This window comes from Mobula birostris, chromosome 9, assembly GCF_030028105.1.
Source record: "Mobula birostris isolate sMobBir1 chromosome 9, sMobBir1.hap1, whole genome shotgun sequence".
Classification (NCBI taxonomy): Eukaryota; Metazoa; Chordata; class Chondrichthyes; order Myliobatiformes; family Myliobatidae; genus Mobula; species Mobula birostris.
The window spans coordinates 2,503,391-2,522,906 of record NC_092378.1 but is presented as its reverse complement, the minus strand read 5'-3'; the positions used below and the strand labels follow the sequence as shown (position 1 = coordinate 2,522,906).

General features: G+C 46.7%; 1 protein-coding gene across 1 annotated transcript in view; it reads left to right on the top strand.

The window, feature by feature from the left end:
* LOC140203266 (guanylyl cyclase inhibitory protein) overlaps positions 1–19,516 on the top strand; it is a 34,412-nt gene that overhangs the window by 8,024 nt on the left and 6,872 nt on the right. The window contains exons 3-5 of the mRNA XM_072269281.1: positions 5,990–6,000; positions 6,521–6,653; positions 15,897–16,046. Of these exons, the coding sequence (XP_072125382.1) occupies positions 5,990–6,000; positions 6,521–6,653; positions 15,897–16,046 (294 nt within the window). The remainder of the gene's footprint in view (positions 1–5,989; positions 6,001–6,520; positions 6,654–15,896; positions 16,047–19,516) is intronic.

The window sequence follows — 19,516 nt, the reverse complement described above, 5'->3', positions numbered from 1 at the left end:
CAGGAGGAACCTGTAGCAACCGGCGAGAACTCCTGCAGTCCATGGGGAGGATGTACTGACTCCTTACAGAAGTCACCCTAAGCAGTAATAGTGTTGCAGTGATCACTGCACTACTGTATAATGCAGAGTTTAAAAATGTCATTTACAGTGTTCTTGTTCATGAATCTAACCAAGGGTAAAACCAGGCCAGGATACAGGAATAGCATTTCTACATTTCTGCAAAAGAAGTCAGCAGTCTCTACATCCACTCCAGAATGGGTGGAGTCTCAGAAAATGAACATCAGAAATCTGCAGACAATGGAAATCTGAAATAAAAACAGAAAATGCCAGGAACACTCAATAGGTCAGGCAGCATCTGTGGTGACAGAAACAGAGTTAAATTTCATGTCATTAGAGCATAGAACAGAACAGCAGAGGAACAGACCCCGGCCCGCATCTCCTCCATTTCCCGCACTTCGGCTCTCACCCCATCCTCCCGCCACCACAACAGGGACAGAGTTCCCCTTGTCCTCACCTACCATCCCACCAGTCTCCAGATCCAGAACATTATCCTCCGCAACTTCCGCCACCTTCAACAGGACCCCACCACTAGGCACATCTTTCCCTCTCCACCCCTCTCTGCTTTCCGCAGGGATCGGTCCCTCCGTGACTCCCTGATCCACACGTCCCTCCCCACGGATCTCCCACCCGGCACTTATCCCTGTAAACACAAGTGCTACACCTGTCCCTACACCTCCTCTCTTGCCACAATTCAGGGCCCCAATCAGTCCTCCCAGGTGAGGTAACACCTCACTTCTGAGTCTGTTGGGGTCATCTATTGCATCCGGTGCTCCCGGTGCGGCCTCCTCTACATCGGTGAAACCCGACGCAGATTGGGGGACCGCTTCATCGAGCACCTCCGCTCTGTCCGCCGAAACAGACAGGATCTCCCAGTAACCACCCACTTCAACTTTGCTTCCCATTCCCATTCAGATATGTCCACACATGGCCTCCTCTACTGCCATGATGGGGCTAAACTCAGGTTGGAGGAGCAACACCTCATATACCGTCTAGGCAGACTCCAGCCCCTTGGTATGAACATAGAATTCTCCAACTTCAGGTAATTCCTTCCCCCTCCCTTCCCCTATCCCTATGTCACTTTGCCCCCTCCCCCAGCTGCCTATAACCTCCCTCGTGGTTCTGCCTCCTTCTACTACCCATTGTGTTTTCCCCTATTCTTTCTTCACCTTTCCTGCCTATCCCTTCCCTGCTTCCCCTCCTCCACCCCTTTATCTTTCCCCTTACTGGTTTTTCACCTGGAACCTACCAGCCTTCTCCTTCCCACCCTCCCCCCACCTTCTTTATAGGGCCTCTGCCCCTTCCCCCTACAGTCCTGACGAAGGGTTCCGACCCGAAACGTCGACCGATCGTTTCCACGGATGCTGCCTGACCTGCTGAGTTCCTCCAGCGTGTTGTGAGTGTTGCTTTGACCCCGGCATCTGCAGATTATTTTGTGTCCCGGCCCACAATGCTGTGCTGAACCAATTAAATTAGTAATCAATTGGCATCTAAACTAATCCCTTCTACCTACACAATGTCCACATCCTTCCATCCCCTCACATTCAGGTGCCTGTATAAACATCTCTTAAAAGTTCCTAATTTAGATTCAACTTTATTGTCATTGTGCTGAGTACAGATACAAAGCCAATGAAATGCAATTAGCATCTCACTAGAAATGCAAAGAATAATGTTATTTACAAAATAATATATCTGCTCCTACCACCACCCCAGGCAGCACATCCCAGACATCCACTGCTCTGTGTGTGAAAACATTTCCCCCTCACATCTCCTTTGAAATTACCCCCTTTCATCTTAAATGCAAGCCCTCTGGTATTAGACATTTCAACCCTGGGAAAAATCAATTAAAAACTGATATCCAGACAGAAATTCCTGGGAGCCAGTGTAAGCTACAATGAAAGGGATCTAGAGTGTGAGTGTGCTACATGAGATTCCTCGTTCATCGTGTGTGTTTTCTTGTCTTTCTGATGTTTCTTTCATACCTGTTGTATTTGGGTGCCACAGTAATGCTGCCGATGATGCGACACAAGTTCAGGATTCAATTCACAAGAGTTTGCATGTTTCTTGCGTCACCGCGTGGGTTTCCTCCCACAGTCCAAGGACGTACTGGTTGATAGGTTAATTCATTTATCCTTCAGGTAAAGTTATTTGCTATCCTTTAAACTTGGGCGCCATGGTAGTATAGCAGTTAACACACCGCTAATCCAGCACAGGGCATTCTGGAGTTCAGAGTTAAATTCCAGTGTTGTTCTATAAAAAGTCTACATACATTCTCCCTGTAGAATGCATGGGGTTTCTCCGTGTCTTCCGGTTTCCTGCCATAGTCGAAAGACATACCATAAGACCATACGACATAGGAGCAAATTAGGCCATTGAGGCCAAGGGGGAGTCTGCTCTGCCATTTTATCATGGCTGATCACGAATCTCATTCAACCCTATACACTACCTTCTCACCATAACCCTTGATCCCCCCTCAGGACTTGGCCTCGACCGCAGTCTGTGGCAGAACATTCCACAGGTTCACTACTCACTGGCTAAAAAAATTCCTCCTTTCCTCTGTTCTAAAAGTTTGCCCCCCTCAGTTTTGAGGCTGTTCCCTCTGAGTTCTGGATGCCTCACGTCCTCTCCACATTCACCTTATCTACATTCGGTAGGTTTCAATGAGATCCCCCCTCATTCTTCTAAATTCCGGTGAGTACAGGCCCAAAGCTGCCAAACGCTCTTCATATGTTAACCCCTTCATTCCCAGAACTATCTTTGTGAACATCTGGACTCTCTCTACTGACAACACATCTTTTCTGAGATATGGGGCCCAAAACTGTTGAAAATATTCCATGTGCGGCCTGACTGTTGTTTTAAAAAGGCTCAACTTTTTCCCTTTGGTTTTGTATTCTATTCCCCTTGCCAGTATCTTTCCTGTAATTCCATAGGATTTTATCTTGCTAACCAGCTTCATGTGAGGCACCTTATTAAATGCCTTTTTAAAATCTAAGTAATTGACATCCACCGCCTCTCCTTTGTCCACCCTGCTTGCTACTTTCTCAGAGTACTCATTTGTCAGGTTTGTCAGGCAAGATTTCCCTCTACAGGAACCATGGTGACTTTGACTTATTTTATCATTAGTCTCCAAGTAACCTGAAACCTCAAGCTAAATAATAGACTCCAACACTTTCCCAAACACTGAGGTTAGGATAACTGGCCTACAGTTTCCTCTCTTTTGTCTTCCTCCCTTTTGAAAGAGTGATGTGACATTTGAAATCTTCCAGTCCACCGGGACCATGCCAGAATCAAGTGATTCTTGAAAGATCATGATCAGTGCATCCGCTATCTCTTCAGCAACCTCTCTCAGGACTCTGGGATGTAGCCCATCTGGTCCAGGTGACTTATTCACCTTAAGACCTTTGAGTTTGCCTGCACTTTTTCCTTTGTAATAGCAATGGCACTCACTCCTGCTCCCTGACACTCTCAGACCTCTGGCACACTGCTAGTGTCTCCCAGAGTGAAAACAGATGCAAAGTACCCATTAAGTTCATCTGCCATTTCTTTGTCCCCCATTACTACCTCACCAGCATCATTTTCCAATGGTCCAATATCAACTATCACCTCCCTTTTACTCTGTATATAACTGAAAAACTTCTGGCATCCTGCTTTATATTATTGGCTAGTTTGCCCTCATATTTCACCTTTTCCCTTCTTTTAGCTTTTTTTGTTGCCTTTTGGTGGATTTTTAAAACTTCCCAATTATCCAACTTCCTACTCACTTTTACTGCCTTATTTGCTCTTTCCTTGGCTTTTATGCTGTCCTTAACTTCCCTTGTTGGCCACGGTTGTCAAGCCCTGCCACTTAAGAACTTCTTCTGTGGGACATATCTATCCTGCACCTTATGAATTATTCCCAGAAACTTTAGCCACCTCTGTTCTGCCTTCATCCACACCAGTATCCTCCTCCAATCCACCTGGGTAAGCTCCTCTCTCATGCCTCTGTAATTCCCATTATCCCATTGCGATACTGATACATGTGAGTTATGCTTCTCCATCTCACATTGCCTCTCAAATACCGGGTAGGTTAATTGTTCATTGTAAAAATTGCCACCTACCACCCCACCAGCCTACACGTCTATTACATAATTCTCTGAAACTTCCGCTAACTCCAATGAGTTCACATCTTTCCCTCCTCCCACAGTCTGCTTTCCACAAGGGTCACTCCCTAAGCGGCTACCTTGTCCATTTGTCCCTCTCCACTGATCTCCCTCCTGGCACTTAACCTTGCAACCTGAACAAGTGCTACACTTCCTCCCTCACTACTATTCAGAGCCTTATACAGTCCTTCTAGGTGAGGTATGTTGGGGTTAGTTACTGTGTCCGGTGCTCCCGGTGTGGCCTCCTGTATATCGGTGAGACCTGATGTAGACTGGGAGACAGTTTCGCCGCCTCAAAAATCGGGATCTCCCAATGGCCACCCATTTTAATTCCACTTCCCATTCCAATATGTCACCTCCACTGTCGTGATGAAGCCACGCTTATGCTGGAGGAACAATACCTTATATTCCATTAGGGTAGCCTCCAACCTGATGGCGTGAACGTCGATTTCTCAAACTTCTGGTAATGCCCCCCACAACCACTCTCCTTCAGCATTCCTCATCCCCTTTTCCCTCTCTCATCTTATCTCCTTGCCCACCCATTGCCTCCCTCTGGTGCTACCCCTCCCTCTTTTCTTTCTTCCAGCACCTTCTGTCCTCTCCTATTAGATTCCTCCTTCTCCAGCCCTGTAACTCTTTCACCAACCAACTTCCCAGCTCTTCACTTCATCCCCTCTCCCTTCAGATTTCACTCATCACCTTGTGCTTCTCTCTACCCTCCCCCCACCTTTTAAATCTATTCCTCAGCTTTTTTTTCTCCAGTCCTGCCAATACTATACTCTTTTCCTATAAGCTGCCTGGCCTGCTGAGTTCCTCCAGCATTTTGTATACTCCATCTATGCCTCTCATAATCTTATAAACCTAAATCAGATCTATCAGTTTATCATTGATAAACTTTAACTCTGTTTCCCTCTTCATAGCTGCTGGCTGACCTGCTGAGTGCTTCCATTGTTTTCTAAGCAGTATAAAATTCTAAAGGGATTGGACAGGCTAGATGCAGGAAGATTGTTCCCGATGTTGGGGAAGTCCAGAACGCGGGGCCACAGTTTAAGGATAAAGGGGAAGCCTTTTAGGACCGAGATGAGTAAAAACTTCTTCACACAGAGAGTGGTGAATCTGTGGAATTCTCTGCCACAGGAAACAGTTGAGACCAGTTCATTGGCTATATTTAAGAGGGAGTTAGATATGGCCCTTGTGGCTAAAGGGATCAGGGGGTATGGGGGGAAGGCAGGTACAGGGTTCTGAGTTGGATGATCAGCCATGATCATACTGAATGACGGTGCAGGCTGGAAGGGCCAAATGGCCTACTTCTGCACCTATTTTCTATGTTTCTATGTTTCTGGATGGGATCTCAGTTTAACGTCCTGAAGATTGTCACAGGTTACAATGGGACATTGACAGGATGCAGAGCTGGGCTGAGAAGTGGCAGATGGAGTTCAAACTGGAAAAGTGTGAAGTGATTCACTTTGGAAGGTCAAACAAAGGCAGAATACAGGGTTAATGGCAGTATTCTTGGCAGTGTGGAGGAACAGAGGGATCTTGGTATTCATGCCCATAGATCCCTCAAAGTTGCCACGTAAATTGACAGGGTGGTTAAGAAGGCTGTGGGGTGTTGCCCTCATTAGTCAGGGAATTGAGTTTAAGAGCTATGAGGTAATGTTAGAGTACTATAAAACCCTAGTTAGACCACACCTGGAATATTGTGTTCAGTTCTGCACACCTCATTATAGGGCGTGCAGAGACAATCCAAAGGAAGATATTTTGAATGAGCTAGATCTTTTCTTTTTGACCAGGAAGATGAGAGGTAACTTGATAGAAGTGTTCAAGATGTTAAGAGGTATTGATAGGGTAGAAAGGCAGAGACTTTCTTCCTAGGGCAGCAATGGCAAATACAAGTGTGCAAAACTTTATGAGCAAAGTATAGAAGGGATGTCAGAAGCAGCTTTTGTTTACAAAGAGAGTAGTAGGTACATGGAAGACATTGCCAGGGTTGGTGCTAGAGGCAGAAACATCAGGAACATTGAAGAAACTTTTAGACGGGCCTGTAGATGATAGAAAAATGGGGTGGGGTTCATTTGAGAGGGCAGGGTTAAATAGATCTAGGAGTAGGTTAAAGGGATGGCAGAGTATTATGGGCTGAGGGCCTGTATTGTTCTGTGTACTCTATCTATTAACTGCTCAGTAAAAGGTCATTTCCTGGAGGAGGGGTGCTCCTCAGTACTGCAGTGGAAGCCGTTCAAAGACACGAGAGATGCAACTGGGTCACAGGTCACAGGTCACTGCTCACAGGAGAGTTTATTAACCTGGAAGCCTCTTTGTTCCAGAAAATTCATCAAGGAATGTCCCAGCGGGCTGATCACCCTCCATGAGTTCCGGAGACACTTTTGTGATGGGACAGTGGGTCCTGGATCTTCAGAGTACGCTGAGCAAATCTTCAGAACCTTGGATGATAACAGGGTGAGACGTACATGCACTGTGGGTCTGGGTCTTTCTGCTTTCGTTCTCTTCCAAACCTGTATGACTTCTCCACGATGGGATCCATTACTCAGTGAATTGTCTCCGTAACACGGCTGAGGCCCAGCCTTGGCCACCGATTCAAGTTCAGATTTATTCACTACGTCAACATTGAAACATAGAGTGACGAGCAGTGTCTGTGTGAACAACCAACACACCAGGGATGTGCAGGGGGCAGGGGGCAGTTCACAGGCATTGCCACAGGCCCCATGGTAGTGCAGCAGTTAGTGTGACACTGTCACAGCTCAGGGCAAAGAGGCTGGACACCAGTCCTGGCATCGCCTGTACATTCCTTTCCTGATGTGCGTACATTTCCTCTGGGTGTCCTGGTTACCTCCCACAGTCCAATTACATACCCATACCGCTCAGCAGGTCATCAAGTCATTGTACGTCATCCTGTGGTTAGGCTGCGGTTAAGTAGGTGCAGCCACTCGTTAGCTTGGAAGGGTCTGTCTAAATAAAAGTGAGAGCACAATGCTCCACAGAAAAACGCAAGCAGCAGAAACAAGATGAAAACAAGACTAGATCTTTTTCCAACAGTCCGAACCACTCCCTCATACACTGACACGTCACAGATCACTCATACACACTCATACACACCCCCTCGCTCACTGACACCCCTCACACACTGACACGTCACACGTACCCACCCCTCGCACACTGAAATGTCACACGTTCCCGCTCGGGGGCAGGTCGTCCTTGATAATGTGGATGATCGTCGCAATGAAGATGGTGAACAAAGTTGGGGCAATCACACATCCCTGTTTTACTCCTGATCTAACTTGAAAAGGCTCTCAGTAATGTTGCTGACCATGACTGTGGCAAGCATGACATTGTGGAGGAGTCTCAGGATTCGAATGTACTTTTCAGGTCATCCACAGGTGGATAGGACATCCCATAGGAGTTCTCTTGATACCAAGTCAAAGGCTTTGGTGAGGTCAATGAATGCCATGTACAAAGGTTGAAGTTGTTCACGACATTTTTCTTGTAGTTGTCGCCTCGCACACTGACATGTCACTCGTACCCACCCCCTTGCACACTGGCACATCACATACCCACCCCCTCGCACACTGAAATGTCACACGTACCCACCCCATCACACACTGACATGTCACACCTACCCGCTCTCTCGCCTCGCACACTGACTCGTCACTCGTACCCACTCACTCGCACACTGAAATGTCACTCGTACCCACCCCCTCGCACACTGAAATGTCACTCATACCCTCCCTCTCACACACTGACCCACCACACACCACACATCACATGGGAACAGACAGTGAAATCCATTGTCTGTATCAACGACCAACACAGGCCCATTTTATACCGGGGCAGCTCGTGAGTGTCGTCATGTTTCTGCCGTCAACATTGCGTGCCCACGTCACAAACCCTGACCCATACGTCTGTGGAATGTGGGTGGAACCGGTGTGAACTCACACAGTCGTGGGGAGAAGGTACAAACTCCTTACAGATAGCGGTGGAAATTGAACCCTGAATGTTGGCACCGTAAATCTTTACTCTAGTTGCGGTGCTATCATTTGCCCCACATTCCCTCGTTCTTCCTTTCCTTCTCCCCGTCAGCGCCGCACTTAGTGAGACACTACCACAGCTCAGGATGTCAGTGTGTGGAGTTTAATCTTGGCACCTCTGCCTGCCATTGCACAGTCACCCATTCTGGCTTCGTCAGGAAATGTAGGGGAGGCTTGACTCAAGCACTGAGCAGCAGTAAATGAGATTTTATCAGAATCAGGCTTACTATCACATGCGATACATAATAATAAAACTATAAATGATATAAAATTACAATAAGTTTCTACAGTGTCCATAAAAAGTATTCACCCCCCCCCCCCCGGAAGTTTTCATGTTTTATTGTTTTACAACATTGAATCACAGTGGATTTAATTTGGCTTTTTTGACACTGATCAACAGAAAAATAATCTTTTGTGTCAAAGTAAAAACAGATCTCTACAAAGTGATTTAAATTAATTACAAATATAAAACACAAAATAATTGATTGCATAAATATTTACCCCCTTCAAGTCAGTATTTATTAGATGCTCCTTTGGCAGCAATTACAGCATAAAGTCCTGACGAAGGGTCTCGGCCTGAAACGTCGACTGTACCTCTTCCTAGAGATGCTGCGTTCACCAGCAACTTTGATGTGTGTTGACAGCATAGAGTCTGTGTGGATTGGTCTCTGTCAGCTTTGCACCTCCGGACACTACAATTTTTTCTATTTCTTCTTTACAAAACTGCTCAAGCTCTGTCAGATTGCATGGGGATTGTGACTGAACATCCTTTTTCAAGTCCAGCCACAAATTCTCAATTAGATTGAGGTCTGGACTCTGACTTGGCCAGTCCAGGACATTAACTTTGTTGTTTTTAAGCCATTCCTGTGTAGCGTTGGTTTTATGCTTGGGGTCATTGTCTTTCTGGAAAATAAACCTTCTCCCAAGCCGTAATTCTCTCGCAGACTGCGTCAGGTTTTCCTCCAGGGCTTCCTTGAATTTTGCTGCATTCATTTTACCCTCTACCTTCACAAGCCTTTCAGGGCCTGCTGCTTATGCCAAACGTAGTGTTCAGTCTGATGGCCAAAAAGCTTATTTTTGGTTTCATCAGAGCATAGAACTTTCTTCCAGCTGACTTCAGAGTCTCTCACATGCCTTCTAGTGGAAACCTCTAGCTGAGATTTCACGTGAGTTTTTTTTAACACAGCTTTCACTTTGCCACTCTCCCAGAAAGCTGCAACGGGTGAAGCACCCGGGCCACACTTGTATGCACAGTCTCTCCCATCTCAGCCACTGAAGCTTGTAACTCCTCCAGAGTTGTCATAGGTCTCTTGGTGGCCTCCCTCACTAGTCCCCTTCTTGCACAGTCACTCAGTTTTTGAGGACAGCCTGCTCTAGGCAGATTTACAGCTGTACCATATTCTTTCCATTTCTTGATTATTGACTTAACTGTACTCCGAGGGATATTCAGTGACTTGGAAATGTTCTTGTATCCATCTCCTGACTTGTGCTTTTCAATAACCTTTTCGCTGAGTTGCTTAGAGTGTTCTTTTGTCTTCGTGGTATAATTTTTGCCAGGATACTGACTCACCAGCAGTTGGACCTTCCAGATACAGGTGTATTTGTACTACAATCAATTGAAACACCTTGACTGCACACAGTTTTATATATAGATAGGACACTTTAATTAATTATGTGACTTCTAAAACCAATTGACTGCACCAGTGATAGTTTGGCCTGTCTTATTAAAGGGGTGAATACTTATGCAATCAATTATTTTGTGTTTTATATTTGCAATTAATTTAGATCACTTTGTAGAGATCTGTTTTTACTTTGACATGAAAGAGTCTTTTTCTGTTGATCAGTGTCAAAAAAAATAATAAATAGTACAAAAAAGGGAAAAAATAGTGAGGTAGAGTTGTAGGCTTCATGGGTTCATTGTCCATTCAGAGATTTGATGGTGGAGGGGAAGAAGCTGTTCCTGAAACACTCAGTGTGTGTCTTCAAGCTCCAGTACCTCCTCCTTGATGGTAGCAATGAGAAGAGGACATGTCCCAGGTGGTGGGTCATAAACTGCAACAAAACACTGAAGCAGGATCCTTCATTGTGTTAGTCTAATGCAATAACCAATGCCTCAAATGAACAGCTCAGGTTACTAAGTACAGAAGCTCACTAAAACAAGCAATAAACTCATCCCCTAATACCAGGAACACTAATTACTCGCCTCTCTGGGATCTTCTCTTTAAGAACGAGGATTCAGCGCTAAGCCATTAACCCTCTTGCACAAAGTTCCTCCGGGCTCCTTCCAGTGTCACTTACTCTAATTGACTTAATGCTTGCATTAAACTAAGAATTGTACGGAGGCACTTGGAACAAGATTACAAAGTGTTTATCTGAGCAGAAGGCAGGTCACTATGGGAGGTGAGCCAAAGTGTGGGAACACTGTGGGAACTCGCTCACAAGGAATACAGTATTTGCACTGTCTCCTTCTTCTTCTCTGCGAGTCAGAGCCTGGAAACCAGCCATTCACCCCTTCCTCTGTGACACTGGGTCTGTTCCACACCAGCTCCTTCCCACTTCCTCCCTTGACCGACATCACTAGCTCTTTCTCTTCACCTCTGCCACATTTCACCAGCTCCAGGTATTCAGACAGAAAGGAGAATCCAGAGCAACACCGACAAAATGCTGGAGGAACTCAGCAGGTCAGGCAGCATCTGTGGAAGAGAGTAAATAGTCGATGTTTAGGCTGAGACCCTTCATGAGGACAAATCACTCCCTTCTGTCCCACCCGTCTTGGTTTCCCCTTATCCCTGTGACCACATGCCCACTTCTCTTCCTCCGTCTACACCCTCACGCCCTGCCAAACACCAACACTACTGTCTGGTCCCCCTCTCTTCCTTGGTCCACTGTGTCCCCTGCTATCAGATTCCTTCAAATTCAGTCATTATCTCTTTTACCTATCACCTCCCAGTTTTTCACTTCATCCCCTCTCCCCAACCCACCTACCCATCACCTGCCAAGTTGTACTCCTCCCCCTCCTCCCACCATTTTACTCTGACTTCTTCCCCCTTCCTTTCCAGTCCTGAAAGGTCCCAGCTCAAAACATTGACTTTATTTCTCTCTACAGATGCTGCCTGACCAGCTGAATTCCTCTAGCATTGTGTGCAAAGTTCTCAATATACTATATTTTAATGTTCTTTTTTCTTGGTCACTCCATCGTTTTGTGTCTTTTGCTTCTGGAATCCAACCGCCTCATTCCAGGCACCTGCTCCCTCTACCCGTCTCTAAACTCTGACATTCTCTCACAAAACTTTTCCTTCCCTCTCTCCCCTCCTGAAAAGCACTTTCGTCGTCGTGGCTATCCCTCGAGGTCGAGGACGATGGTCTTTGTTCTGTTGATCTACCTATGGGCTCTCAAGTGGCTTATGAGTCCAATCTTGGCTTTGAAAGTTCTTCCACATTCAGGACGGGTAGTTCCAGATGGCAGATCGGGCTTTGGTTGTTGCTGCCTCTCTTTCCATTTTCTTCTCTTTTCTTCTAATTCTGCACATCTGTTGGCTTCGAAAATTGCTGTTCCTTCTCGGATGATGGCTTGCAAGTTTCCTGTCCTTGGCATTGGTTTCCCAATTGTTGATGTCGATGTTACATTTCTTCATGTTGGCTTTTAAGACGTCTTTGAATCTCTTCTGTTGTCCACCTCTTTTACGTTTGCCTTCTTTAAACTGGGAGTAGAAGATTTGTTTTGGCAGACGTTCCTCTTTCATCCGACAACATGACCTCTCCATCTTAGTTGGTTCTTGATGATGTAGGCTTCAATGCTTGTTGTTTTTGCTTCATTTAGCACACTGACGTTGGTTCTTCTATCTTCCCAGCTGATATTTAAGATGTTTCGAAGACAACGTTGATGGAACTTTTCAAGTGCCTTCAGATGTCGTCGGTATGTTGTCCAGGTTTCTGATGCATACAGGAGCGTTGGGATTACCACTGCTTTGTACACTAACATTTTGGTGTCTGTTCGGATGTCACGATCATGAAAGACTCTTGTTCGGAGATGTCCAAAAGCTGTTCCAGCGCATTTAAGACGATGTTGGATCTCGTCATTAAGGTTGATATTGGAGGAGAGGTGACTTCCAAGATATGGAAAGTGGTCCACGTTTTCCAGGGTTATTTCGCCAAGTTGAATTGATGGTTTTATCCGATTTGTTTCAATTGGTGACGGTTGATAGATGATCTGAGTCTTCTTGGAATTGATGGTAAGTCCAAGTTTGTGTATGCACGGTTCAAGGCAGTCAGGATCTGTTGTAGGTGGTCTTCTGAGAGAGCTGCAACACTGTTGTCATCTGCGTATTGGAACTCGATGAGGGAACTCGTGGATGTCCTCGTTTTGGACTTGAGATGGGTAAGATTGAAAAGTCTGCCATCTGTACTGAAGACAATTTCGATTCCTGGGGGTAGGTCGTCCTCGATAATGTGAATGATTGTCGCAATGAAGATGGTGAACAAAGTTGGGGCAATCACGCACCCCTGTTTTACTCCTGATCTAACTGAAAAGACTCACAGTTACTGTTGCTGACCATGACTGCGGCAAGCATGCCATCATGGAGGAGTCTCAGGATTCGAATGTACTTTTCAGGTCATCCATAGGTGGATAGGACATCCCCTAGGAGTTCCCTTGATACCGAGTCAAAGGCTTTGGTGAGGTCAATGAATGCCATGTACAAAGGTTGAAGTTGTTCACGACATTTTTCTTGTAGTTGTCACACCGCGAAGATCATGTCGATTGCTCCACGTGATGGTCTAAAACCAGCTTGTGTATTAGGTCAGACCATGGTCCTGAAGTGACCCTTTGACCCATCATTTCCAGGCTGACCATTGTACTAGATATGATCTTCTATGCCTTGATGATTCAGACATTTCCCCAGCTGGTTTACTGAGGCTCTGCCTCCTCTATATGCCTTGAGGCACAGGACCAGAGCAATACTTGTGGTTCAATTCCTGCTGCTGTACGTACTCCCCGTGACCATGTGGATCTCCTCTGGTTGCTCCGGTTTCTTCCCACATTCCAAAGACGCACAGGTCAGGGTTAGTGAATTGTGGGCATCCTACGTTAGCACAGAAGCACGGTGACATGTTAGTGAGTTGTGGCCATCCTACGTTGGCACAGAAGCACGGTGACATGTTAGTGAGTTGTGGGCGTCCTACGTTGGCACAGAAGCATGGTGATATGTTGGTGAGTTGTGGGCGTCCTACATTGGCACAGAAGCATGTTGATATGTTAGTGAGTTGTGGGCATCCTATGTTGGTACAGAAGCACAGTGATATGTTAGTGAGTTGTGGGCATCCTATGTTGGCACAGAAGCACGGTTTGACATTTGCGGACTGCCCCAAGCACATCCTCGAACTGACGGTCATTGATGCAAGTGTCACATTTTACTGTATGTTTTGAGATTTTGATGTACTGTGACAAATAAAGCTTTTAAAAAATCTTTAAATATTCAGCCAGTAGGTCCCTGGATCCAACCATTGAAAAATGCCCTCTTCAGATTGCTATTAAACGTCCCACCTCTCACCTTAAACCCATGCCCCCTTTTCCAAGACATCCCACCCTGGGAAGAAGATTCTTATTGTTTACCCTTTCTAACCCCCTCAATCTTATACACCTGTAGCAGATCACCCCTCAAGCTTCTTCACTCCGGAAAAAGCCAACCCAATCTATCCAATTTATCCTTCTAACTTAATTGTTCCAATCCTGGCAATATCCAAATGAAGTTACTCTGGAGGAAGCACAGAGACCAACACAGTCCAAAGACACGCTGGGTTAGCCCACAATTGTCACCATGGCTCCGGCACCAACTCACCAACCCTAATCCAAACTAGTGCGTCTTTGGAATGCGGGAGGTAATGGGAACACCCGGAGGAAACTCACGCAGTCACGGGGAGAACATACAAACTCCTTACAGACAGCAGCAGGAACTGAACCTCGGTCACTGACAACGGGCACTGCAAGGTGTTACGCTGACTACTACAGCAGTGTGTTGAGGCATTTCACAATGTTTCACTACACAGTACAGTGCGAGTGATAAATAAAATTAATCTTAATTTACCTGCCAATTTCTTATCCCACCCTCCCCCACCCACCTGGCTTCACCTATCACCTTCTAGCTTGTCCTCATTTCCCTCCCCCTCCTTTTTATTCTGGCACATTCCCCTTTCCTTTCCAGTCCTACTGAAGGGTCTAGGTCTGTTCACTATCTTCTACATCTCTACCAAGTCACCTCAGCCTGCTCCAAGAGCTCACACAACCTATCCTCATAATACATGCTCTCTAATCCAGGTAGCATACTAGAGCAGTAGATGTAGTGTATATGGATTTCAGCAAGGCATTTGACAAGGTACCCCATGCCAGGCTTATTGAGAAAGTAAGGAGGCATGGGATCCAAGGGGACATTGCTTTGTGGATCCGGAACTAGCTTGCCCACAGAAGGTAAAGAGTGGTTGTAGACTGGTCATATTCTGCATGGAGGCTGGTGACTCAGGGATCTGTTCTGGGACCCTTACTCTTCGTGATTTTTATAAATGACCTGGATGAGGAAGTGGAGGGATGGGTTAGTAAATTTGCTGATGACACAAAGGTTGGAGGTGTTGTGGATAGTGTGGAGGGCTGTCAGAGGTTACAGCAGCATATTGATAGGATGCAAAACTGGGCTGAGAAGTGGCAGATGGAGTTCAACCCAGATAAGTGTGAAGTGGTTCATTTTGGTAGGTCAAATATGATAGCAGAATATAGTATTAATGGTAAGACTCTTGGCAGTATGGAGGATCAGAGGGATCTTGGGGTCTGAGTCCATAGGATGCTCAAAGCTGCTGCGCAGGTTGACTCTGTGGTTAAGAAGGCATACGGTGTATTGGCCTTCATCAATCGTGGAATTGAATTTAGGAGCCAAGAGGTAATGTTGCAGCCAGCTATATTGGACTCTGGTCAGATCCCACTTGGAGTACTGTGCTCAGTTCTGGTCACCTCACTACAAGAAGGATGGATTGGGGAGCATGCCTTATGAAAACAGGTTGAGTGAACTCGGCCTTTTCTCCCTGGAGCGACGGGGGATGAGAGGTGACCTGATAGAGGTGTATAAGCTGATGAGAAGCATTGATCATGTGGATAGTCAGAGGCTTTTTCCCAGAGCTGAAATGGTTGCCACAAGAGGACACAGGCTTTAAGGTGCTGGGGAGTAGATACAGAGGAGATGTCAGGGGTAAGTTTTTTACACAGAGAGTGGTGAGTGCAGAGAATGGGCTGCCAGCAACGATGGTGGAGGTGGAAACAACAGAGTCTTTTAAGAGAATTTTGGATAGGTACATGAAGCTTAGAAAAATAGAGGGCTATAGGTCAGCCTAGTTAACATCAAAGGGAGGAACATGTTTGGCACAACATCGTGGGCCGAAGGACCTGTATTATGCTGTAGGTTTTCTATGTTTCTTTGTCCTCTCACCCTCTCTGAAACTTCCACATCTTTTCTTTAAATCAGTGACTAAAACTGAGCACAATATTGCAAGTGTGGTCTGACCAGAACTTGAAGAGCTGCAGTATAACAGCCGACTGTTTCTCCAGCATTTTGTGTGTTCCAGCATCTGGGGTGCTTATCAGCCAATGTTGTGTTGTGTTGTGTCTGTGCTGAAGGATGGGTTGGTGGACTACCGCGAGTATATGACGGCTGTCAGTCTGCTGACCCAGGGCACGGCCCGGGAGAAGCTGAAGTGGTCCTTTAAGCTCTACGACAAAAACAAGGATGGAGCCATCAGCTGGTCGGAGATGCTGGAGATCATGCAGGTCGGCCTCTGGGTCTCAGCTCACGGCAGAGGGGGGGCAAAAGGGCCAGGAGGGGAGTAATTGTGGCAGTGAGGGAGGGGAATCAGAGTCACATGAAGGCTAGTATGAGGGTAGAGGAGGAGGCGAGAGCAAGGGACGCAAAGAGTGAGGGGGAGGCAGGGGTGAAGGCAAGGGGGAGGTGGGTGCGAGGGGGAGGCAGGGGTGAGGGGGGAGGCGGGCAAGAGAGAGTGAGGGGTGAAGGAGAGGGGAGGGTGGGTGGAGGGTGAGGGGGAAGCAAGGGCATGGGCAGTCAGAGTGCCAGGAGGTGGAGAGGGCATGGGTGGGAAGAGGGCAAAGGCAGGGGTGGGCAGAGAGTGAGGGGGAGGTGAGGGCATGGCAGAGAGTGGGGCAATGGGGAGGGATCGAGGGGAGGTGGGGCAAGGGTGGGTGGATGGGGAAGGAGAGGTGAGTGTGAGGATGAGTGGAGAGGGAGGGTAGGTGGAGGGTGGGCAGAGGGTGTCCAGCAGCTCCTCCCTGAGTCATAGATCCAACCTGCAAGGAAAAAGGCCATTCGGCACGACTGATCCCGACTGACCACAATGGCCATTCAGCTTGTCCCCCTCCTTCCGATATGTATTCCTGGGCAAGAGCTTTTGAAATATTGTTAATGTACCGGCATCAATTGCTTCCCCTGGCAGCTCATTCCTCTGTGTGATGCGGTTCTCCTTGGGTCCCTATTCAATCTCTCTCCTATGCCCTCTGGTTCTCGCACTCCCTACCTTGGAAAAAGACTGCGTACATGCCCCCCGTCTATACCCACTTCCCCAATGACTTTCTATATCTCTATAAGATCATGTCTCAGTCTCCCACACTCCAAGCAAAATTATCCCAGCCTGTCCATCCTCTCTCCATAACTAGTCCTGGCAACATCCTTGCAAATCTATATGCACTATTTCCAGTTGAATAGCATCTTTCCTGTACCAGGATCTCCAATCACAATAGTCTGAACACAGTGCAGCCTCACCATCATCCTGTACAACAGCACTGTGACTTTCCAGACTCTCTACTCAGTCCCTGACTGTTGAAGTCCTGCACTAGTGGACAGGGTGATGAATCGGCTTTTGGGGAACCATGTACCAGAACTCTATGGTCCCTCTGTTTTACATAAGACAGTAAGATCAAAAGACATAGGAGCAGAATTATGACCATTCAGCCCATTGAGTCAGATATTGTGACTCATTTATTATCCCTCTCAACCCCATTCTCCTGCCTTCTCTCTGTAACCTTTGACGACCTGACTAATCAAGAACCTATCAACCTCCACCTTAAATATACTCAATGACTTGGCCTGCACAGCCGTCTGTGGCAATGAATTCCACAGATTCATCACCCTCTGGCTAAAGAAATTCCTCTTCAACTCTGATCTAAAGGGATGTTCCTTCTTTCTGAGGCTGTCTACTGCTGAGTTGCTGAGGCCTCTGTCAGTCAGGGTTAACCACGGATGTTGCAAGCCAGGGCAGTAAAACATGGAGAGCAAGCTGTTGCCCATGTAACAAGCTCCCCCTCTCCACACATCTGATGAACCCAAAGGAACAGCAGAGACCACAGTTGGCATCAGCCGTGTCGCAGGAGTTGCCGGTCAGCATTGAACTCAATGTAGGACTGCCTTGGGGGACTCCAGCTCCAGATTTTTTCCTCTGGGTTCACTCCCGAAGCCATGAGGGAGTATGGCTGCAAGTCAGCAGAGGTTAGAGATCAGAGTTTTCCTTCTAGATAAGCTGCCAACATGGCTGATGACCTCCATCTGCCCGAAGCAACTGGTTTTACGGCACCAGTAACCCACCTTTGCCCCTTCTCCTGTTTGCAGAAACGGTTCCCCCAGGCTTAGTAGCTAAGCCACAAGTGAAAGCCAGGAGCTGGACTTGGTGCCAGAGGCTATTTGAGGTGACATTATTGGGAGCATTTAATAGGTAGTGGGACCATTACTACACCCAGCTACAACACCTTAAGAAACCTCTGGTCCTACACTCACCCACTATAGAAATCATTCTCATATAGCACTCCCCAAGGGTCCTGCTATTTACCGTGAAGGACCTACCCTAGAAAGATTCAAAGAATATTTATTATCAATGTATGCAGTGTACAACCCTGAAATTCATCTTCCCACAGACAGCCACGAAAGAAAGAAACACCATGGAACCCACTCAAAGAAAACATCAAACACCAAACGTGCAAAAAAAGTACGAATCATGCAAACGGCAAAAAGTGAGTGAATAACACACAGAATATTAAATATCAAACTGCAGAATCTTTGAAACAACACACACAAACAATGCTGGTGAACACAGCAGGCCAGGCAGCATCTCTAGGAAGAGGTACAGTCGATGTTTTGGGCCGAGACCCTTCGTCAGGACTAACTGAAAGAAGAGATAGTAAGAGATTTGAAAGTGGGAGGGGAAGGGGGAGATCCAAAATGATAGGAGAAGACAGGAGGGGGAGGGATGGAGCTAAAAGCTGGAAAATTGATTGGCAAAAGGGATACGAGGCTGGAGAAGGGAGAGGGTCATGGGATGGGAAGCCTAGGGAGATATACTGCATCCGGTGCTCCCGATGCGGCCTTCTATGTATTGGTGAGATCCGATGCAGACTGGGAGATCATTTCGCTGAACACCTACAGTCTGTCCGCCAGAGAAAGCAGGATCTCCCAGTGGCCACACATTTTAATTCCACATCCCATTACCATTCTGACATGTCTATCCACGGCCTCCTCTACTGTCAAAATGAAGCCACACTCAGGTTGGAGGAACAACCCCTTGTATTCCGTCTAGGTAGCCTCCAACCTGATGGCATGAACATCGACTTCTCTAACTTCTGCTAATGCCCCACCTCCCCCTCGTACCCCATCAGTTATCTATCTATCTATCTATCTATCTATCTATCTATCTATCTATTTATTTATTTATTTATTTATTTATTTATTTATTTATTTATTTTCTTTCCCCCTTTTTTACTCTCTTTTTTTCTCCCTCTGTTCCTCTCACTATACCCCTTGCCCATCCTCTGGGCATTTCCCCCCCTCCCCCTTTCTTTCATCCCAGACCTCCTGTCCCATGATCCTCTCATATCCCTTTTGCCAATCACCTGTCCAGCTCTTGGCTCCATCCCTCCCCCTCCTGTCTTCTCCTGTCATCTTGGATCTCCCCCTCCCCCTCCCACTTTCAAATATCTTACTATCTCTTCTTTCAGTTAGTCCTGATGAAGGGTCTTGGCCCGAAACGTCGACTGTACCTCTTCCTAGAGATGCTGCCTGGCCTGCTGCGTTCACCAGCAATTTTTTGTGTGTGTTGCGTGAATTTCCAGCATCTGCAGATTTCCTCGTGTTCAAGTCTTTGAAACAGTTGAGTTCAGTTCAATTCAACCCTGCGCTGTTTGTTAACTGCAGGCAGCAGAGTCCTTCTGCATCAAAGTGCCCCAATCAAATCATGCAAAAT